The sequence below is a fragment of the Phodopus roborovskii genome, unplaced genomic scaffold, assembly GCF_943737965.1.
Source record: "Phodopus roborovskii unplaced genomic scaffold, PHOROB, whole genome shotgun sequence".
Taxonomy (NCBI): Eukaryota; Metazoa; Chordata; class Mammalia; order Rodentia; family Cricetidae; genus Phodopus; species Phodopus roborovskii.
In genome coordinates this window covers 29,066,461-29,089,991 of record NW_026125281.1, presented here as the reverse complement: position 1 = coordinate 29,089,991, position 23,531 = coordinate 29,066,461, and the positions used below count along the sequence as shown (strand labels likewise).

The 23,531-nt window shown below is 42.6% G+C and overlaps 1 protein-coding gene across 2 annotated transcripts in view; it reads right to left on the bottom strand.

Annotated features, from left to right (window-relative positions):
• Positions 1 to 18,651, bottom strand: part of Usp45 (ubiquitin specific peptidase 45) — a 66,755-nt gene extending 48,104 nt beyond the window's left edge. The window contains exons 1-4 of one of the 2 annotated variants that reach the window (XM_051198508.1): positions 18,541 to 18,651; positions 14,559 to 14,728; positions 13,240 to 13,343; positions 11,685 to 11,785 (exon numbers count right to left, since the gene is read on the bottom strand). In XM_051198508.1, coding sequence (XP_051054465.1) covers positions 11,685 to 11,785; positions 13,240 to 13,343; positions 14,559 to 14,728; positions 18,541 to 18,640 — 475 coding nt within the window. In that variant the 5' untranslated portion in view covers positions 18,641 to 18,651. Of the gene's footprint in view, positions 1 to 11,684; positions 11,786 to 13,239; positions 13,344 to 14,558; positions 14,732 to 18,540 lie in introns of both variants that reach the window. The other variant, XM_051198500.1, reaches the window with a different exon arrangement.
• Between the last annotated feature and the right edge of the window lie 4,880 nt (positions 18,652 to 23,531).

The window sequence follows — 23,531 nt, the reverse complement described above, 5'->3', positions numbered from 1 at the left end:
ACACAAAGAAAGGTCGAGGGAACTACAAGACTGCTCCCAACTAACAATCTCAGCTTCCGTGGAAAGGCTATCATAAATGCCCTTCCCGGAGAGTGAGATCAACAACTAACTTCTCCATGGAGTCCTCAACTAATGCCTGTTGAAAACAGGAGCAAACACCCATACATAAACACTGAGTCAAACTAGAACCCAGAAGCAGATGGAGAGGACAAGACCATGCGGTAGAAGTACATAGAGACAGCTTACCTGAACAAGGAGGAGCTAAGGGCCACTAGACTGATAGCTGGGAAGCCAACAGGGGTCTGACTCGGACCCCCCTGAATATGGGTCTCAGCCAGAAGGTCTGAGCAGTCTAAGAGACCTCAGACAGTGGAGCCAGGATGTATCCCTGGTGCACAAAAGGACTTTGCAAACATATCCCCCATGGAGGGATAACTGCCTTATTCTAGAGATAGGAGAGAAGCCCTAGTCCCTACTTCACAGGACCTGTCAGATCTACATGACCCCAACTGGATGGCATTCCCCTACATATTGTATTGTGGTGGGGGGTTGGGAGGAGAGGGTGTTTAGAGTGCATGGGAGAGGGTAGAGAGGGCAAAAGGGAGGGAAGGAGGGAGGGAGGGCTTGGGGGGAGGGAGGGAGGGAGGGAGAGGGAACTGGGATCGACATGTAAAATAATAAAAAAAAAAAAAAAAAAAAAAAAAAAACGCTTTGACTCCAAAATTTAAGTTGAAGAACAAGTTACTGGGGAAAAGTATTTCTATTTTGTTTCCACAGAAAATGAAAAGATGTGGATTCCTTCCAGACTAATGTGGTTTGATTACACCAGACCGCCTGAAACAGAGTACAAGCTGATCCTACATTCCAAACAGCTGGACAAAACAGCCCTACAGACTACAGCTAGGATATCTGAATCTTCTTCGAATCCCCCAAGACAGCGCCCCTTACCAGCAGGAAGTAGTTTGGAAAGAACGACGCCCAAATTCCCAAATATTGTGTATAAATGTTTGTTTTCATTTAATTGGACTTTGTTATATAAAATTAAATAAAAAATACTCTATATGCATAAAAAAAAAACAGTTAATGGGATCCCAGTATACTACAAAAAGTACAATATCTAATAAACCTGAGTGCCATGCTTTGTACTTGACAATTTAGATGATAACCAGTATAGATCTGAAAACTGTACTTTAATTTTATTTATTTGTTTTTGAGAGAGGGTCTATATAGCTCTGGAGACAGAGTCTATGTAGCTGTGTTTGGCCTAAAACTTGCTATGTAGACAAGGTTAGTTTTGAACTTGCCTCAGCCTCCCTAGTCCTGGAGTTGAAGGTAAATAACACCACACCCTGTTGAAAATCACATTATTAGTTTGTGTTCAATGACAATGTAAGAATAAAGAACAATTCCTAACATTTATAAACTAACATGTTGCTCTTATCTACATAATAGCTCACTGTGATTCAGAATCATCATATAGGGGACTGTGGATATAGCTTACTTCATAGACTGTTTGCCCAGCATTCAGGAAGCCCTAGGTTTGTTCCCTATAACACAGAGCACCAAGCTGATGGCATATGCAAGTAATCCCAGCATGTGGAAGGTAGAAGCAAGAAAATCAGAGATTCAAGGTCATCCTCAACTACCAGTGAATTTGAGACCAGCCTGGGCTACATAAAACCCTGTCTTAAAAACAAACAAACGCGCATAGGACTCCCCCCTTCCCCCCACCCCCGCCCGCCCAACACAGATACTCAAGTCCATCATGTACATTTTAGGAATTCATCAGGCATAAAAAGGCTGGACTTCTACTAGAGTTGTCTGATCTTGCGGACAGTCACTGATAGTGGGTTATTTCTTTTATTCAGGTATATATTTTAGATAATGGGTTTCATTGTGACATTTTCATGTATCTAATATGTCCCATGGTTGTTGTGCTGTCCGTGGAGGTGTTTTGGTGACCCATTTTTTAGTGTTTTATACAAGATCCCAGGTGAGGGACCATTTACAAAAGCAGTGGCTCCTTACAAGTGGCTATGCTCAAAAGACTCTGCTTTCTTTAACATTCTTGCTAAGTGCTGCTCTCATATGTAACATATCTGAGTCAGGGTTCACACCTGGGTGTGAGCCTCCTGCTTCTTCCTCCAGGGTTATAGACAATTGTCAACATGCTGGGTTTTATTAAGTGCTAGGGATTGAACCAAGGACTCTTATGTCCTAGTCAAGCACCCTAACAACTGAACTACATACCATCCTTATTTGTTTACTTTTCTACACACACACACACACACCCCAAAAAAAAAAAAAAAAAAAAAAAAAAAAAAAAAACCACAAATGGTTGGGAGAAATAAGCTACAGAAAGTAACTACAAATAAGTGCACAAATCCACTTGGAAAAAATAGTCCTAGAAATAAATAACAATAAAACACTTTGAATATCTCTGTATCTCATCCGTTCATCACTTTTTAAAACATCTGGGACGACATCCCAAAGTAAACAATGTTCATAAGACCATCTGCCCAAAACTGCGGGCAAAAAAAAAAAGCATAAACATATGGAAAAACAGATTTCCCCCCTCCCCTTCAGCAATGAGGAATGACAAATGTCAAATCTGGAGCTAGCCACGCTTCACTGTACGATGCTTCGAAGCACCACCTGGCTCTCCATGCACAGCCACCAAATATGGAGCCCACTGCCAGAAAGAGCATGCCCACAGGGCAGCAGCAATAAACACAGCTGATTTCATGGTTAAATGGCCACTTCACACAAGTGGCAAGCGTCTGTCTGTTTACTTTTACAGCAAGTCTATGAGAAAATATCCAAGATTAACAAGGCTATTGGGCTTGTGTATTAAATACATCAGGTAATTTAACCAGAAGACACAGTAGTATTTTCTTTTCTGAAAGCTACTTTTTTATTTAACGTTAACAGGGTAAGTTTTCCAATATAGAAAAATTTAAATCCAGTCAGTTTATGGAATGCCCACAGTGTGCCAGGTATTATATGAACCACTATTTATATAGAATACTTATGATTTATGACCAGAAGGTATGGAGCTGGTACATAAGATCTTGAATTTATGGTATTATCTCAGCAGAACTTTCAGGACCCAAGAATACATTTTGTACATCTATTCACTAACAAACTTACTGCTGAGAGCAGGGACTCTAGTTTAAAATGGGGGTGGGGGGGTTGGAGGGTGTAAGGGGGGGTCTGAATTAGTCAAATATTTCACTCCTAAAGGTATATGTGGTTTTTTTACAAGGTCCAGTTTATGTGCTACTGGGGCCTGTACCCCTGGTTTCAACCCTAGGCAAGTCTAGGTGAGCATGCTAAAAAATGAGCTGCACCACACCTCCTTTATAAACACAGAACCAAATATCCTAAAGTCTAAACTCCAAGATTTTTTTTTGCAATGTGTTATGAAAAAGGTAAAGCTGCTATGAAAAAAAAATTAAAAAGCATACAATTTTCTATTACTGTTCATTTATTTACCTTGTTTTACCCCCCCACACACACAAATGGTGCCCATTATTAGAAAGGGTAAGTTCAGACCTTCAAGGTTATTGTTTTAAAAGCATATTCTATCTACAATATCATCATATATTCCTTCACATTAGAATTATATAGAACGAGAATACACAGAGTGGATGGCAGGCATTCTAGCTTTCCATTTATTTTTTTGTTTTGGTTGCTGCACTGTGGACTGGACTATTACACTTGTACCTCTATCGACACTTCTTACAGCTTTTTAAATAATTGTTTGACAGGGTTTCTCTGTGTTGCAGCCCTAGAGGTCCTGGAACTCACTGTAGACCAGGCTTTCCTGAACTTACAGAGATTCGCCTGCTTCTGCCTCCTGAGTGCTGGGATTAATGTGTTGCTGCCATCCAGCAAACAACCCCTGCCCCACTTTTTTTCCTTCAAGATAGGGGTTCTCTGTGTAGCCCTGTATGTCTTCTTATGGCTCTTTCTATAACCCTGTACCTTACCTTGGAAGTCTGTAGTCTACATACACAAAGAGCAGGCTGAGCCAGCCTGGGCGAGCAAGCCAGTAAGTGGAGGCAGGCCTCCATGGCCTCTGCATCAGCCCCTGCCTCCAGGACCCTGCCCTGCTTGAGCTCCTGCCCTCACAACTTCATGATGAACTGTTACAGGGAACTGTAAGTGAAATAAACTTCCCTCCGCAAGTTTCATCACAGCAACAGTAACCCTTAACTAAGACAGGCTGGTACCAGGATATGGCTGTGACAAACCTAACCATGATGCTTTGGGGAGGACTGGGGAAGAACTTTTTGGACATTTAAGACTAGAAAAGCCACTGAGTGTTGAGAGCTCAGTAGGCTGTGGTGTGGGATGTTGGAAGATGAGAAAGTTGAAAGCAGTGTGGACAGTGGAGACCAGGCTTGTGAAGTTCCAGAGGAAGCTGGCGTCCTTAAAGGGCTGTTTGCTATTTTGAATTGAGAATCTAGTTAGCGGGGGCTGAAGGACCAGAACCACTGAAGTAAAACTCTTGCTTTGTTGAGAAAATAGATGCTAATAGATGGAGCTAACATATTATAGCAGTGACTGAAAAGAGACCAGCATCACCGAGGTGAAACTTTCTGAAGTGTTTTTCAGCAGAGGCTGTGTTCCAGAGGTGGCCAAGGTTGTACCTTGCGCTGGCAGTCAAACTTGGTAGTGTAGGAGTCACCCAGGTGGTACTGGTTTTGAAGGTATGAAGGCGTCATGGAGAGCCACTGAGGCTTGGCACTGTGAGAGGTCAGGATAAACTAAGGGTAAAAGTGCAGGCTCGGTGTCAGTTAAAGGTCCAGGGTTAAAGGAGTCATGCAAAGAAGTTGAGGCTTGGCACCATGAAGAGAGCCTATGTGAGGCTGTTGGTGAAAGCGCAGCCCACTTGCAGCAGAAGACGCAGCAATTTAGAGGTGCGGTTACCAGGGGACGACCACCAAGAACAGCAGCGGTGGAGTGGAGCCAGCTGGAGCTTGGGAGACTAAAGCAGAGGCAGAGTGACCTATGCCCTTTTGAGGAGCCTGGGAGATCGTTAGTGGAGCCCAGATACTGGATACTGAGTTATTCGCAGGAGTTTGGTTTTCTTTGTTCAGATTGTGACTGTACCCTGCTTCTTCCTCTTGAAGTAAGAAGGCATTTAACTTTTTTTTTTTTTTTTTTTTCATTTATAGGAGCCCACAGTTGGGAGACACTGGATTTTAAGACTCTGGATTTTGAGCGAGACTGGCTGTTTTAAAGAGACTGGATTTTTAAAGAATGTGGAATTTTTAAGTATGGAAGATGCTCTGTGTTGTAATGTCAGTATTAATGTGTGATCTCGGGGAAAGAAATCGATGTGGCTTAACAGTAAAGTACCTGCGTGTCAAGCTGAGAAGGGTCAGTCATGCTGGCTAGTATCTAAGTCAGTTTGATATAAGCTAGCGAGGAGAGAACTTCAGTGCGGCCGCCATCAGATTGGCAGCAGGCGAGCCTGTAGGGCATGTCCTCAGTGACTAACTAATATGGACCCACCCTTGTGTAGGTGGGGTAGGGCCACCCCAGGACAGTAGTCCTTCCTGGGCCCTATAAAGAAAGCAGGCTGGCTGAGCACAGCAGGAAGCAGAGCTCCTCTCCTGGCCTCTGAAACAGCTCCTGCATCCAGGTTCCTGTCCTCGCTGCTTTTGATAGGCAACTATGGATGACATCAACCCTCTCCTCTCCAGGTTGCTTCTGGTCCTGGCGGTTTTATTACAGTGATAGTGACCCTAAGACATTTAATCAGGTTGATTTGATGCGATGGGCTTGGCAGTTTTGCAGATTCCAAGTGTGGGGCCTTCATGGATAAGGGCAGACTTCGGTGCATCTTGCAAAGTGGTATTAACATCCATTACCATCCCCCCCCCCCCCCCGCAACATCCTCTGCCGTGGCTTACAGATGAAGTCAAATCTTGACTACACCCGAGCCTCTGACTCACAGGACTCTTCAGTGGCAGGGAGACAGCTAATGTTCATCTTGTAAAAATACAAATAAGAGCAGGGTTTGCATTTATGACAGAAGAAACTGTATTTACCTTTTTAAAAGGTATTAAACCACTTTCTAAATTTTAGGATGTAAGGTCACAGTATTTTCATCCTCAGCTTCAGAACCTAATCAAACCATTTAATACTGTTTTACTTTCAAAAGAAAGAAAGAAAGGAAGGAAGGAAGGAAGGAAGGAAGGAAGAAAGAAAGAAGAACAAACGTGGGAGCAGGGAGGACATAAAAACGCTAAAACAAACACACTTCAGGTCTTTGTACCCCAAAACGCATTAGCATAACGCACTCAACAGTACATACTTTATTTTCTTTAATCGTAATAAAAATAGCATCCTGCCAGTACTGACATTTTGAGCTAAATTTCTCTACAGAGAGCATGGAGCTCTCAATCTCCTGTGTAGTTCATAAAAACAACCCATGTTTACCAGTATGCCATTAGGAATCCCTGCACTTGGTACCTGCATGATACCCCAGTTAGACAAGCCTACTGGAGTAAACCTTTCAGAGTACGTGGGTCAGTTAAAAAAACAAAACAAAAACTGTGAGCAGATTTTAAGTTCAAAGAAAAATGGAGCCAAGCATCCCATGCCTCCACACATTCAAAGCCTCTCCATTATCCACATCCACTCCCAGAATGGTTCATTTGTTAGGAATGATGAACCTACACTGACACTTCATTATCACTCAACATCCATAGTTTACATTAAGGTTCCTCTTGGTGGTGTATGTTCCTTTCAGCTGGACAAATACACAATGACAGATAGCCACCCTCATCACACAGGATAGTTTCATGGCCCCAAAAGCCCTCTGTGCTTCCTTCTTCCCTTCCCACAGGCTCTGCCAAATTTATTCACTCTTGTTTCCAGGTCTTCGGTCTACTTCTTAACATCTATCTTTCTGGTTGGAGCTTGCAAGGCTATTTTTTTTGCCTCTTTTCAATCTTATTTTCTATGACCTTTTCATTATGCATATGCCAAGGGTGAGTTCCCCACAAACACAGAAATTAAACATCAGATGTGAGATCTACACAGCTGTAAGCATTCTTCTGGGAACCTGCACTGGATTCATCTCACTTGCTTAATGCAATTACCTAAACCAGTCATGTAGCATTAATGCTAATTTGCCCATTTCTACAGCTGAAAGAAGTTTGAAGAAAAACTGTTTCCGCCATAATCCCTTTATTTTCAAAGTGAAGAATAATCAATTCACCTAGTCTCAAAGTTTAATTCTTAGTTAATCGTCAGCCTCAGAAACATGTACTTTAGTCATACGATGTCACTGATAATAGCTGCCACATCCATTTCTGTCTTATATTACAAGCCTAATAACCTGTCTAAAATACAACACTAACCATTCACTTCTCAACTGAAAACTTAACAGTGGTTTTTCACGGTCCCAGGGACAAATCTTACAGGTAGGAGGCCTTTAAACATCTGCTCCTACTTTGATCCTCACTTCTCACCTTCTTCAGCCCCACCAAACCATCCTCCCTGCTCTATAGGAGCCTTCACCAACAATGTGTTTCTTCTGCCTCAAACACACATCTTTCACTTTTTCCATATTATAATTAAATAACTTTCCGCTCTTGGCTTAGAAAGCTATTCTACCTAAATATCCTTGGCTCTTTTAGCCGAGGTTAGGTACCAGTAGCCCTCTGTACTTACTGCATCATAACACCACATAAACAAGCAGACAAGAAGTGTGTTTCTTTACATCCCTTGTAATACCAAAAGCCTGGCAATGACAATAACTGGGCACTACTTCACCTTGAACACCTACTGTATCTCACTAGCATCTTGCATAAAGCAGAAACTCAATCATAGTAAAACGTTTGTGAGTAAGACAATTTAGAAACTAATATTCAGGGTTTGGGGAGGATGGAAATGCAAAGGGTTTTCTGTTATTCCCTCAGCAGCCACTGTTTATGTTCCAGTTCAGTTTAATTCAGCAGGCACTGCTGCCTAGCCAAGGTAGGGGCAGACAGAATGTCAGCTAGAATCCACTCCACAAAGAATATGGACTTAGGAGAGAACACACACACATGCACACACATACATGCACACACTCATACACACTCATACCACACACACTCACATACACACACCACACACTCACATACACACACATGCACACACACATGCACACACTCATACACACATGCGCACACACATACTCATACACATGCACACACTCATACACACACATACACACACACCACACACATTCACATACACACATGCATGCACACACACATGCACACACTCATATACACATGCACACACAAACACTCACATACACACACATGCATGTACATACATACACACACACACACACACACACACACACACACACACACCACACACACCCTAAGCACCAAGTGCAGTGTGCTTGCTGTTAGAGTCTAAAGTGTACAACATAGATAATGTATCTCAAAGCAAAGACAAGGGTGGGAAATACAGTCATCAGGCTGAGCTCAATGGGCAGGTGAAACTGAAGACAGAAAACAGACACATTACAACACGCCTGAAGAAACCCTCCTCCTCGGAAACCCGGGGTCCCTAAGGCCAGAAGTCCTTTCATAAGCCTAAGATGATATTTGTCTTCTCACTTTCATTCCTCCTCATTGTAAGCCTGTAGGGAGTGGAGAAAGCAAGGAGCATGTGATGTCCTAAGGGAATGTGTGCTGTTGACATGGGCATGGTCATGTCAAGAACTCAATGCCTTGGCCCCATGGAAGTGGGAAAGCCTTCCCTAAGTGAGTGTTCTTCAGGGGTCTGTGTGCGAATGTCCACCGTAGCTTCCCGCCCCATGTTTACAGCTTGAAGGCTGCTCCTCTACAGAGACTGCTTCCACCATGAGGTTAAACCTGGCTCCTTAACCCAGCTGTATACTATAAACGCTGTTTGCTCACATCAGCTGTCCCTCCTCTCTGTTAAATAACTACACTGAGCTTCCAGGCTGCTTGGCTTCTCCATCAGAGCCTGGACCACCCAGTCCCAGGTTTTTGAGCCTGTGTGCATCCTTGTGCTGCAGTCTAATGGCTGGAGCTGTGCTGGAGCCACTTCTGATACAGAAACAAGATGACAGTACAGCTGTTTCTGATGGGTGGTGGTGCACGCCTTGAATTTTAAATCCTGGTCTACAGAGTGAATTTTGGGACAGCCAGGGCTACATAGAGAAACCTTGTCTTCAGCCCACCCCCCAGAAGTATAAAACAATACTACTCATTCAATTTTGAAAAGTATCATTCCTAAAAAGTAGTATTTATGTTAACAGTCATGGAATTATTGATTTTTTTTTAGTGAACATTCAAACATTTTAGTTTCACTTCTAACGAAGACTGACAGGCATACCTACATAACCAGAGTTCCTTGAGCTTTGAGCATTTTTCAAAAGTGCAAAGGGGCAGTCACATCAAAATCTTAAAACTCAAAGAGCAACTTGTTTTCAGAGGCTCATGGGGAACTAGCCTAGACTTCCTATAAGTAACTAAGTGTGGCTTTCTTCTCAGTGATTATTTCTACTTAGTCCAAAATCATAAAAAGAATTTTTTAAATATCATTCTTTCCTACCCAAAGAACAACAGGCTACTGAGAAAATCTGGGAACGAGAGGAGGCCCTCCCCAGGGTCAAACACACCAACTGGTTGTCCCATGACAAATGGTCAGCCCTGAAAACATACATACAAGTAACATTATCTAGGCTCTAAGAGTTATATTTGGGAATATATATGCAAATACACATATACATTCAATAACAACTTATGAAAACAGTGGCCATGAATTTGAAGCAGAGCAGGGGGTGGGGGTTGGAGGGAGGAAAAGGAAAGGAGAAATGTTGTAATTAATATACAACCTTGAAAAGAAAAAAGAAAAAATCATTCTTTTCCTCCTACCCAAGCACCTATTATTTTGAATTATGGTATGTGGCATTATACATGAATAGAGACTTCACAAATATTACTTAATAACTGCATGATCAGAGGTACCATTCTTCCAAATTCTTTCTTGACAGAAATTCTCATTTATTTATTTCCAGAGTACTCTCTTAAAATACACTGAAACTTCATACCACAGTATGACAGATTTCTTCCAACAAGGCATGGGGTCTTATTCAAGAGCAAACCTGCCTGAGCAACACTGTAGCTGGAACTTTTGGGAACCATGAATTCAAAACCGTCTCACTGTGAAAGTCTCATTCCTCTTAAACTACCTTGAAGTCCCATTTCCTAGGTGCTGCTCAAGGCTCCTCAAGCACAGCTGAGGCTTAGGCTTCCACCACCTCAAGTGACTTCCTTTATCTCCATCGGGCCACAATCCATCCTCCAAGAGACCAACTGCAAAGCCAAGCTCACCCCCTCCTGCTTCCTTTCCAAATGAGCACGCCTGCTTATGGGTACCCAGAGGGTTCAGAACACCAATCAGAACTCCCAGTAAAGTCTCGTTATCTTTTCTTAAAAAAATTATTTGTCATTAATTTATTATTGTGTACAAGTGTTTTGCTTCACGTGTGTGCACCGCATGTTCTTTTGGTCACGACATCCTACCACAGCCTTAGAAAAAGAACTAATCCAAATACAAAGCACGCACCCCAGTGAGTGTTGCTATGTGGGACATGCTAGCAATGGAAACTTTAGTAGGGGAGGAAGTAGGTCACTGATGATTTAGAAATTATGTTGGTGAAAATACCCATCTCTCCATGTGGGTCCCAGGGACTGAACCCAAAATTACCATACTTGCCAGAAAGCACCTTCACCCACTGAGCCATCTCACAGGCCCAAACAGAGGTAAATCCTTTGAAATTTAAAACCCGGGACCAGCAAGCAGACTGGTGGGCAACTTGATCCCTGAACAGTGAAGTCCGGCCTACTTCTGAGAACAGACTGCAAGTACACAACACACAGTAGTAGACTGCAGTTCCAAAAATGTGTGTCAACAGGGGAGGGCCTAGGCCCTACCCCAAATGGTTTGACAGACTTTGATGATCCCTCATTGAAGGCCTTGCTCTCCCTGGGGAGTGGATGGGGGATGGGAGAGGGAGGTGTCTGTGGGGGACATGGGAGGATGGGAAGTAGAGGGAACTGGGATCAATATGTAAAATTAAAAAATTACTGAAAATTAAAAAAAAAAGTGTGTCAGGAACAAGTCCAGTATTTTCACCAACATAATTTCTAAATCATCAGAAAGTATTACTGTCAAGTTTCACAATACTCTTCAAAATAGAATTCTTATCCCACTTTTCTCATAAGGAAACTAAGGGGTAGAAGCCCACAGCCGATAGTGTAGGAAACTAAATTCAAACTTAGGACTGTTACATGTCACAGCTCCCGCTAGCTACACACTTCTGTTTCTCACATTAGAAATACACAAAACATGATAGCAAGATGAGATTGTCGGTTAGGGATGTATGAAAGTGTGTTTACTCAAAGTACAGAACGAGAAAAGTCCAGTGAAATCAATGATGTGGTTTGTTTCGTATTTGAGGTAGGTTCTCATATGTAGCCCTGGATGGCCTGGAACACTCTGTGTAGACTGGGGTGCCCTTGAATGCACAGAGATCTGCCTTCCTCCACCCCAAAGGTTTACTTTATGACCTCTTTACGCAGAGTACGAACTATATTTTAACCCAAATTGCTTTAGTAAATTGCTTAAATTACCTGTTTGTGTTTTAGAAACATGTTTCTGGAGAAAGTCAACTATCTGAGCCAAAACCTTCTTGTTACACTGTGTCAATAATTTTTCATTACATTCATAGCACCTGAAAAATATAAAATGCAAGCCAATGTTATGAAAGCACCTTCAATACATGCATACAAGGTATACAGTAACAAGTCTGCCTTTAAATTACACAGAAATAGGGAACCCAGAGGGGAGGCGGCAATAAGCAAGGACAGTCACACAGACCCTCACTGTGATAGAATGTCACAAGGTTCCAGGCACAGCAGTTATACAGCTCGACTTCTACATGTACCCAATCCGCGTGTGTGTGTGTGTGTGTGTGTGTGTGTGTGTGTGTGTGTGTGTGTGTGTGTGTGTTTAAGTGGGTTTTTGTTTGCTTCTTTTGGGCAGTATTCAGTACAGAGGAGGCAAAGGCAGGCAGATCTGTGAGTTCAAGACCACCTGGTTCAGTTCCAGAGAGCCAAAGCTATGTAGCTAGACCTTGCCTCAAAAAATGAGACAAAACAACAACAAAGGTAGGGTCTCTATAAAAAGCATTTACTGTCCTAGAACTTACAATGTAGACTAGGCTAACCTGCAAGTCACAGAGATCCACCTGCCTCTGCTTCTCAAGTGCTAGGATTAAATGTGCTCATCAGCTTGCCTGGTTTTTGTTTTAAGTCTTATTTGTTTTTTAAGTCTTATTTATTTTTAATGTGTGTGGTGAGTATTTGTCTGAATATAGATATCTGTGCACCATGTGCATGCAGTACCCACAGAGGCCAGAAGATGGCATCAGATCCCTGGGACTGCAGTTCCAGACTACTGTGGTTGCTGGAAATTGAATCTGAATCCTCTGGAAGGACAGCCAGTACTCTCAACTGCTGAGCCATCTCTCCAGCCCTGTAATACACACTCTTAACCTCTGAACCATTTCTTTAGCTCCCATTTTTGGTCTTTCTGAGACAGGGTTTAGCTATAGAGCCCAGGCTAGCCTGGAATTCACAATCACCTGCCTGTTTCTCCCCCAGTGCTGTGATTACAATAATATTTTAAGAATATTACTGTGCAGGTAGGAGAGTCCCCGAACCACCTGAGTGCTTAAAGTACCTTCCTCCTCTTAGAATGCTGGAATTCTACCTCAGATCATTACAGAAAATGCAACAAGACAGACTTCTTTATGGTACAAAGAAAATGTGAAAGGTAGGTAGGTTTTTTGTTGTTGTTTTGTTTTAATTTAAGCCTTATGGTAATGGGTAAAATTATTTTTCTTGCAGGGCACCGGTGGTACAAACCTTTAATACCAGCACTCAGGAGGCAGAGGCAGGCGGATCTCTATGTGGCCAGCCTGGTCTATAGAGCAAGTTCCAGGTCAGGCTCAGAAGCTACAAAGAAACCCTGTCTCAAAAATACCCACAATATATATATTTTTTTCTTAAATTATCCCACAGATTGTGTACAAGAGAAAAATGCACACATTGGTATTACATTTTTGTTTTACCTTGTAAAGCTCAGTATTTTTAGTTGATAAAGTATTAGTAGAAGTTAACTTACCATATGGTCCAGGTACTCAGGCTAATGACAACACAATGGGACTCGGTCCCAGGGCTCTGGAAATGTCTCAGTGAATGCTGGCTTTCTGAATTTTTACCACATCCCTAAAGATGAACAAAACATTATCTGTATGATTCACATGTAAGTTCCTTTCAAATTGATCAAATCTTAAATTGTACTTAACAACAGCTTTGGTTTCAAGCAAGAGGGAATGATTTCGAAGAACAATATAGAGTTTTACCAAATTTCAATATTTGTAAAGTAGATGATTACTGTTCAATGTGTATTTACCTATAATAAAATAAGCACAGGTGACTGATTTCTCTTTCATTTAGGAAGGTAAGCACTCCATGTCCTGTACAGTATATCTGTGGGACCCTGAGCATACTGCTAGCCCCGGGTCCCCTCCCCAAACACATATTTCCAAGTCCTCCACCCCAAGCCCACTGAAAGTGGAAACACGGCAAATGTGGTAAAAATCCCTCACTAGATAAGTAAGGGAGCGAGTATTACATGGGAGGAAAAGTTTAGGAAAGTGTCGTATATCTGCAAAAAAAAAAAGGATGTACTGTTCCTTCCTCGGGAGCTTTGGAGTCTCTGAAGCCTGGAAGCTGGAGACGACATGGTAAAGCAATGGAAGGCTGCATTATGAAAGTCTCTTTCTCTTGAATTAATTGCTATCTCTGAAGCAACTTGATTTCTGTATTTAATTATTTATTTTATTTATTTATTTTTGGTTATTTGAGAAAGGGTTTCTCCAAGTAAGCCTGGCTGTCCTATAATTAACTCTGTAGATCAGGCTTGCTTTGAACTCAGAGATCTCCCTGCCCTTGCCTCCTGAGTACTGGGATTAAAGGCATGTTCTACCACTTTTTATTTCAGGGGAAAATCCCTTTATTAGGGTAGGTGAGATGGCTCAGTGAGTAAAGGTATCTTCTGATATCCACAAATGTGTTGTGGCATGCCAGTGCTCACACACACTCAAGGTAAATTAATAATAGTAGTAATGAAAAGGGATGGAAAAAGGAATCCAAGATCCATTTGCTAAAATTAAGAAAGAAAAAAAAAAAGACAAAACTGGTCCAGATATGAGAACAAGTACATTAGATTCCCTTTCGAGCATTTATGAACTACACATGATCACTTTCTAAACACAGTGTATATTTACTTAATCTTAAATATTCCTAAATCTACCTTGGCACAACAATCTAAACATGAAATGAATCTATTTTAAGGCCTAGCTCACCAGAAGTCCAACTCACAGTAGGCGTTTGAAAGATAAAAATAGAAGACATATATATAAAAGACACCTTTCTTACCTGAAAACCACACTTGAGGCACAGCCAGACATCGGAAGGGAGTACCGGCTGTCCATCACAGAATCTTCTCTCTTTCAAACACTCTGAACAGACTGACCACAGATTCTCAGCTACTGCCTTCTTCACATGATTCACACTGACAGCATAACTGACGTGCTGGCATGTTAAACCTACTGAATAATACGGGGCAAAATGAAAACATTTCCTCTGCTAGGCGAAAACGCTACCATCAGCAAGAGTGCTGGTTAGTTTATTAACCTGATACAAGATGGAGTCATCTGCAAAGACAGGACCTCAACTGAGACATCACCTCCATCAGATGGGCCTGTAGGCATTTTCTTGATTAATGATTAAAGAAAGAAGGCCCAGCCTACATAGGCAGTGCCATCCCTGGGCAGTGATCCTGGGATGTGTAAGGAAGCAGGCTGCACAGGCCACAGCAAACCAGCCAGTGTGCAGTGTCCCTCCACCGCCTCTGCTTCAGTTCCTGCTTCCATGTTCCTGCTCTGACTTTCTTCGTGACAAATCAGAAACTGTAAGGTGAAATAAGCCCTCACCTCTGCACGTAGCTTCTAGTCATACTGTTTATCATGGCTCAGAAAGAAACCCAGAGCAGTAAGCAAAAGTCTGCATCATTAAAGTGATACAAAGTAAACACCACATATTCAAAAGACAAAGTAACTCATAGAGATATATAATTGCACCAGTACACATACATAATATTCTTGAAATACAGTAATTACAGAAGAGATTAGTGGTTTCTAGGAGCTATGGGTGAGGACAGGGTTATGGATATAAATAGGTAACATACAGGATGGTGATAAGCTTGGCTCACTGACATATACAAAACTACACACATAAACATAATAAAACTGAAAGTGCACACACACACACTCTAACATACATTCAAAATGTGACCTCTCAATATGTTAAGGATGGTTCCACCAATTTGGTATTGTATTATAGCAATGCCAGATGCTAACATCAGGAAAGGACAAGTGAAGGTAAAAAGAGACCTCAGTATATTTCTTTATACCTTCATGTTAATCTAAGTTAGTTCAAAACTAGAAATGTAATTACGATTAAATAATTACTAAGCCAGGTGTACACACCTCTAATACCAGCACTCTGAAGTCAGATCTCTGTGAACTGGATCCAGCCTGGTCTACATAGTGAGACCCTCTGTGGGAAACAGGAAAAGATTATTTCCTGAACAGCTACAATGTATCAAGCACTGTGATTGTCTTTTCTGCTCACTAAGCAGTTGCTGCTCTTTCTTTCACAGGTTAGGAGTTAAGCACCCACACCAAGAAGCTCACAGCATTCTCCAATTCCAGTTCTAAGGAACACAGCACTGTTTTTGTGGCCTCCACAGGCACCCATACAAGTATGACATTCACTGACACATAGAAATAAATGTGTGTGACACATACATGTATAAAACTAATAAAAATTATTTTAAAGAGCTATCCATATGGTCACTCCCCAGATCTGCAAGAACTAGCAGGAAAACACATATTGAGACCAGGAGTGTAGCTCACAGATAGAGTTTTCCTTAGCATACAGCACCAGGCCCTGGGCTCATTTGCTAATATCAAAAAGTAAGTAAAATGAAAAGATACATAAAATCTTTTCACATACATTCGTTTTGCTATATTCATTATTGTTTGGATAAAGAAAAGAAAAACAAATGGCGGCATAACTTACAGGGATCAGTTCTTGTTTTGCTTTGTTTTGTTGTTTTGCTTTCAGAGACTGGGTTTCTCTGTGTAGTCCTGGCTGTCCTGGAACTTACTCTGTAGACCAGGCTGCCCTTGAACTCAGAGAACCACCTGCCTCTGCTTCCTGAGTGCTGGGATTAAAAGTGTACACCACTACAGCCGAGCTTCAGAATTCTTAATGACTATTCCCACATGATAGATAAAAAAATTAAAAAATTAGGGACCAGGCAAACCCTGGTTCCTAAATATCATTTGTAAAAGCTTCCACTGTATATGGAGACAAGTGGCTAAAACTAAGCACATCTTCAAGTAATATATTTTCCTCCCAAGGGCCCAGGTAACACTACATTGTCCCCAAATACCTGAACACTTTAATATGTCTACCTCAGACATCCACATCAAAACTACATTCACAAAGCCACAACCGCCTACTAATTAACTAGAAAGGTTAGTTGTGCAGCTAGCTATGCATTAACTATTCAGAAATGCGTGTCATTCCTCACTAGGTATTTACAATGAAATATGTAAAACATTAAAGTTCCTAATTCTACATCAAGGGCAAACCATAAAAACAGACATGAAAGGACTGGGGATAGAGCTCAGTCGAATGATGAGCTTGCCTCATGCACAAAGCCCCAGGTTTGAGCCCCACAACCCTGTAACAAGGTATAGTGGCACAAGCCTACAATCCATCCAAGGACTCGGGGTAGGAGCATCCGATTTAGCATCACCTACACAGTGAGTTTGAGGCTAGCCAGGGCTAGAGACCACAGCTCAAAAAGAAAATGCAAAACAAAAGAGTAATTCTGATGTGTATTTAAACAGCAAGGACCCGAGTCATTAAAGAACAGCTTACAAATGTCATTACTTTGTATGAATAATTTAAAATTCTAAAGTGAAAAGTCATTCTATCCTATATATCTTGTCCATAATCCATGGGATGGGTTCTGACCAGGATAACATAAATATTATGACACTACCATTCAGATTTATAAAACTGAAATTATTGGTAACCTTAGAAATAAGTTGATGGGTCAGGTGGTGGTGGCACACACCTTTAATCCCAGCACTCAAGAAGCAGAGGCAGGTGGATCCCTGTGAGTTTGAGGCCAGCCTTGGGTCTACAAAGCAAATTCCAAGACAGCCAGGACTGTTACACAGTCTTAAAAAAAAAAAAAAAGGTGGACTCAAGATAACACATTTTATGGGAAGATATAAATAATTTTTTTTAATATATTTTCAGGCAAATTTCTTTCAGGTTTATGTAAATTATGTAATTATCTAAATTTCATATGATAAGTTAGGTTACATGGATATTCCTTAATATAAAATCATAATAGTTCAGTTTTTCTACAGTTTTTATATTAAATAAATAAAACCCAGTAAAACCAGTAATATAACTCTGGCTGGCCTCAGACTCAGAGATCTGCCTGCCTTTGCCTCCTAAATGTTAGGACTACGAGCATGTACCACCATACTTAGCCTGGTGGAAAATATTAATAAAACTCTACATGGAAACCTCCTAATTTGCAAATGGTGATATAAAGCCCAAACACACACCACACACATCACTCTTACTCTCTCTCTCCCTCTTTCTCTCTCTCTCTCTCCTCCAAATTATTAAATAACAAGAACAGAAATACAAAGCTCATTTTTAAGAAACACAAGTCCACCTGGGCAGTGGTAGTGCAGCCTTTAATCCCAGCACTCAGGCGGAGGAGGCAGGAGGATCTCTGTGAGTTTGAGGCCAGCCTGGTCTACAGAGTGAGTTCCAGGACAGCCAGGGATACACAGAAAAGCCCTGTCTTGAAAAACCAAAAAAGAAAAAAGAACACAAGTCCTAGCCAGGTGGTGGTGCATGTTTAAACCCAGCACTCAGGAGGCAGAGAGGGAGAAAGGAGGGGAAAAGAGAGGGGAAGGAAGGGTAAGCAGGGGGAAGGGGGAGGGGGGGACAGGTCTAGCAAGTCCTTCAGTTGGCCAAACAAAAAGTTTTACCATCTGCCCACCTCTGGCAGCTTAGAGACTTAATTTTAATGAGCCAGGAGAAAAGAGAAAGAGCCATGTGACCATTTTAACATACCTGTAACTTAAGATCCCTATATGAATACTAACAATGGTTTTGTAGGGGGAACTGACAAGCTAGTTCTCAGATTTATGCAGAAAATGGTGAAAATACAGTAGTGAATTTAGTGACTGCAAAGCATCTGCTGTTCCTCCTTTACCACCCCCGCCCCCCCCAGATGCCAGGTACCACAATTTACCAGCAATGTCATCTGAAGAATCTTCATCATGAGGTAGCAAGGGTCTTTTATTTCTTTTGCCTTTCTCAGGTAAGTCTTTTGATGGATCTTTCACCCGCATCTGTTAGCTACTGAAAAGCTTAAAGAAAAATAACAATATTTTAATCTTCAAAATTAAACTTGTATGTATTTAATGCACATTCAAACTCGACTGGTCTATAATTCAACAGAAGAAAAATAAGGGATACAAATCAAGTAAACAAACCTTTAAACCAATACACAGGACTGAGTACAGCTCGATGGTAGAGTGCACATGAAACCGAGTCCTACCCCAGGACCACACACACCCACACCCACCCACACCCACACCCACACACACACACACACACACACACACAGGCCAATGTAAGAGCAAGGTAAACTGAAGAGGATGGAATTAACTCCATCCTCAGAAAAAACTACCTTGAGAAATTTCCTGCATGGAACAAGGCTGACTCAGCTCTAGCCAAGGAGCCATAAACAGTTCCAAGGAGCACCCAAACTGTGCCCACCCCAGGCTAAGTGACCCCATCCAGGTGGTCAGGCAATGACTAATTTTGGTAAATAACATCTTCTCGACACAACTGTCCCTGTGGGCAACTGTTAGTAACAATTTTGAAATTCCCCTAGACCCCAGGCAATGAATCCAAAGGTCACCTACTCTTACCCAATCCTGAACAGCCAAGGCATGCACCACCCTGCATTCGTTTTTTTCCTTTATAAAGCCCTTGCAAATGAGACCAGGCACCCTGTTCCTGCAGCCACTGTGCCAGTTTGCTGGACAGGGTCCTTGCTGAGGCTTGAGACTTAACATTAAACTTTGTGCATTTGCATTGGTGAGTCAGCTCCTTGGTGGTCTTTTTTGGGGTCTCACGAACGTGGCATAACAGTCAATACATAAATAGCACATTCCAGCTACACTGTTACAGACTGTTCTTACTCCCCAAGTGTCTCAAAATCCCCCTGCTGAAGTCTAATCCACGCTGTGACAGCATGTGGCGTTGAGACCCAACAAGAGTAGGTAAGAGAGTGAACCGTGCATTTATAGAAACAAGAAAGCCAAGACAAATAGGTCTTTTTAAAATTGGGGTCTACCTTACCCTTGCTTGTAGCGAGGATAGATAAGATCTGTCAGCTGTCAGCACCTTGAGCTTGGACCAACCTTCAGTACTAACATTTGCTGTAGTGGATAGTGATTTTTTTTTTTTTTTTTTTGGCCCTGAACTAAGACACTGCCCCCTCCTATCCCTGCACACAGGATGTCTCGGAGGGAAAATTTTCACCGCGGAAATAAGTACTGCTTCTTACAAGGGGGTTCTTTCCTTACCCTGTCATCTATGTTGACAGTGGTAGCTGGAAGACTCACACTGCAACAGAAAAACTAGAGCCTCACAACCAGGAAACCTATGTGCTCTACTACCTAGTGGACTATTGACAGAAAAATTAATTCCTACTTTTAAGTTACCACATTTGCTCTCCAAGTTCTCATTATGAATTTTTTTTAATCTACAAAAGTTAAAAGAACAATATCATGAGTACTCATACAGTGTCTAGATTTTGCTACATTTGTTTTATCTAAATATTAGTATAGAAACATACAAGTTTTGTTGTTATTGTTTTTCAAGACATGGTTTCTCTGTGTAGCTTTGGCTGTCCTAGAAATCAACTCTGTGGACCAGGCTGGCACTGAACTCAGAAATCTGCCTGCCTCTGCCTCCAGGGTGCTGAGATTAAAGGTGTGCCACCACACCCAGGTAGAAACACACAATTTTTAAAAGTTTAAACTATGAATATGTCTGTGGGTATGTGCATGTTAATGCAGGTGTCTGTGGAGGGAACAGCAGATGGTATCGAATCCCCTGCAGGGAGCTACAGGCAATGGTGAGCTGCCCACTGTGGGTGCCAGGAACCAAGTTTGGATCTTCCTCAGGAGCAGCACATGCTTAATCAAGCACTGTGCCATCTTCCCAACCCAATATGATGGGGGAGGTCCTTTTGTATGCTGTGAATACATGTTTCTCTTATTGGTTGATGAATAAAGCTGTGTCAGCCAATGGGCAGGCAAGATGTAGCCAGGCAGGAAGTATAGGGGAGCTACCAGACCAGGAGAAGGCTGGGAAGAGGGACTCAGAGAGGGAGTCACTGGGGAGACACCATGTAGCTGCCAAGGAAGAAAAAGATCTGGGCATCACCTGTAAGCCAAAACCACAGTACAGATACACAGATTAATAGTTATGGGTAATGATTTAAGAGAGAGCTAGCTAATAAGAAGCCTGAGCCATAGGCCAAAGTTTACAATTAATATAAGCCTCTGTGTATTTATTTGGGATTAAATGACGGGACAGAAACTTCTGTCCACACCTACATATATGTGTGTATGTGTGTGTGTGATTATTTTTGATAGGTATCTGAAAATAAGTTGTACAAGTAATAAAAATTTATCCCTACAATCTTAAGCACAGTGCTTTAAAAAATAAGGAATTCTCCTACATGATATCACTATCGTATTTGGAAAAGTTTTCCTAATTTCCTTATCTGACTCAAGTGTGTTCTATAGGGGCTTTCTGGATGAAGATTCAATCATTTGTACTTCATCTGTTAATAGTTCTTCATTCTTTTTTAACACTGCTTTCCCATGACTTCTTTAAAAAGCTTATGTGAGGGGTGGTATATGCAGGTGTCCTTGCTAACACACCTCAGCAAATATTTCCACACCTACAGCACAATGGGGTTAAGGGGGAAAGCTTCCAATGCAGAGCTGCTTCTTAAAGCCTTGCCCAAGGCACCTATTAGCTGACTAAAGAAAAGCACATGGTCACATTTAACTTCAGATAAGTAAACAAACCATTTAGCAGAAGTCAGTTCTAGATGAAAGAAAGCTTCCTGGGGGCTGGAGAGATGGTGCAGAGGTTAAGAGCATTGGCTAATCTTCCAGCGGTCCTGAGTTCAATCCCCAGCAACCACATGGTGGATCACAACCATCTATAATGAGATCTGGTGCCCTCGTCTGGTGTGTAGGCATACATACAGACAGAATACTATGCACAATTAAATCTTAAAAAAAAGAAAGCATCCTGGGCCTGCCCTTATCTGCCATACCTCTCTTTGGACAATTCTATGCACTGGATACTCAGCCATTTCAAACCCTTTTCAATCTCCTTAACCTCCAGTTCTCCCACCTCCCACAACGAGATGACCAATCTGCGATGACCAATCTGCTCTTTCTACCCCTCGACATTTACAATCCTGCATCCACTAACTTTCCATTATCAAAACTGTCTGGAACTCTCCAAGACTCTCCTAGCACTGAGGAATCAGCCCACTGTTATAGGCTGTACTCGTGGACATTTCACGGAGCGTTTGAATGAACACACAACCTGGTTAGAATGCACGGGGGCACTTTTCCATAACTTCCAAAAACTCCTCTGTAGTGTGCAGGCCGCTCACAGGAACAAGCAGTGAATGATGTCTCTAATGGGTTCCCCCTGAGCTCAGGTGCCAAACACGGGTCAAAGTTGCCGGCATACCCACAAAGAACAGGAGCCTCAGGCAAGATTGTTAACTCTTCACCACAAATGTGTTCTGGCTTCCCAGCTCCCCGTGAGGTTTTCTAAACATCAAGTGTTACAGCTTTTTTTAATTTACGTATTTTGTGGGTAAGGATGTGCACGTGTTTGTGTGTGTCTTTCACCACGTGGGTCCTGGAGAAGGAGCCACAGCCTTTACCTGCCGAGCTTCAGTTTTTAACTTAAACATTACCAGTCCGCCGGCATTTTCTCTAGCACACAACGTACGGCTAGTATATTTAATATTTTTCCTTTTCACTGGCTACAAGCATCCCACGTCCGAATACTGTCCTTTTAAGCCTTGGGCTGCTATTCCCCAGCATGAGAAGAGGAAATACCGGCGCTCAAAATACTCAAGAAACCTTCTCCCAACTACTCCGAGACAGTTCACGATCATCACTATCATCATCCTCATCTGACACTTGAAACTGGATGGAGGTAAAGTGTCCGCGAGCCAGGAGGGGACTCGGGTAGGACCTACCCCTAACCTAACACTCGGTGTTGCCAGAAAGCCGTGGCTAGGCTCTCTTCCTCAGGCCACTGACGCACCCCAAGCTGGAAGAGTGGGAAGCGCTGCAGGGACGAGAGGTCCCGGGTCACCGAGAAAACTGCACTCGGCCTGGCTCCCTCCCCGGCCCCGCCGGGTGGCTGTCCGGGGGACGCCCCTGGGCATGTGACGCGGGAAACCTCTCCTTCTCGACTGCTCCACCTAGAAGGAGGCCTCGCCGCCCCAGCGAAGACACAGCGAGGACACAGGGTTGCAGTGACCCCAAAGCCTGGGCCCCGACTCACCCCGCCCGCCGGGCCGCAGCTTCCACACACAGGAGCGTCTACGCCTGCGCAGCAGGCATCCGGAGAAGGCGGGGCCTGGCGTCCTGGGTGGGGTGAGGGCGGGGTCTGGTTGCTGGGTGGGGCGAGGGCGGGGCCTGGTGCTCAGGGTAGCCCGGGGGCGGGGCTTTGAGCCCAGGCTCTGATCCCAGCCGTCCTTCCTGCAGGGAGGAGGTCGAGTGGGTGGTGGTGTAATATGCAGGTGACTCCCTGCTACCTGCTGGTACAATGCCAGCCACAGGACCTTGTTTCACCTTTTGGGACGGCCTCCCCAAAGGGTGTCCCATCACCCTTCTGGGAATTTACTGTATATGAAGTTTTTTTTTTTCATGCGGTTCTCACTTCCGAACTAGACAATCACAACTGTAATTCTTCAGAGTCTGATCATCTGTTACAGTGATGTACAACCTTGCTTTCGAGTAAAAATAGCTGGTTTGAAATTATTTTGTTGTAAGCACTGGTTGATGGGACCTAGAAGTCTCAGCCTTTCACAAAGGACAAGTTGTGGCCTAATGGAGAAGGTGCTGAGATTGAAACTAAAAGATTGTAGTTCAGCGCCCAATGCTGACTGTTACCTTA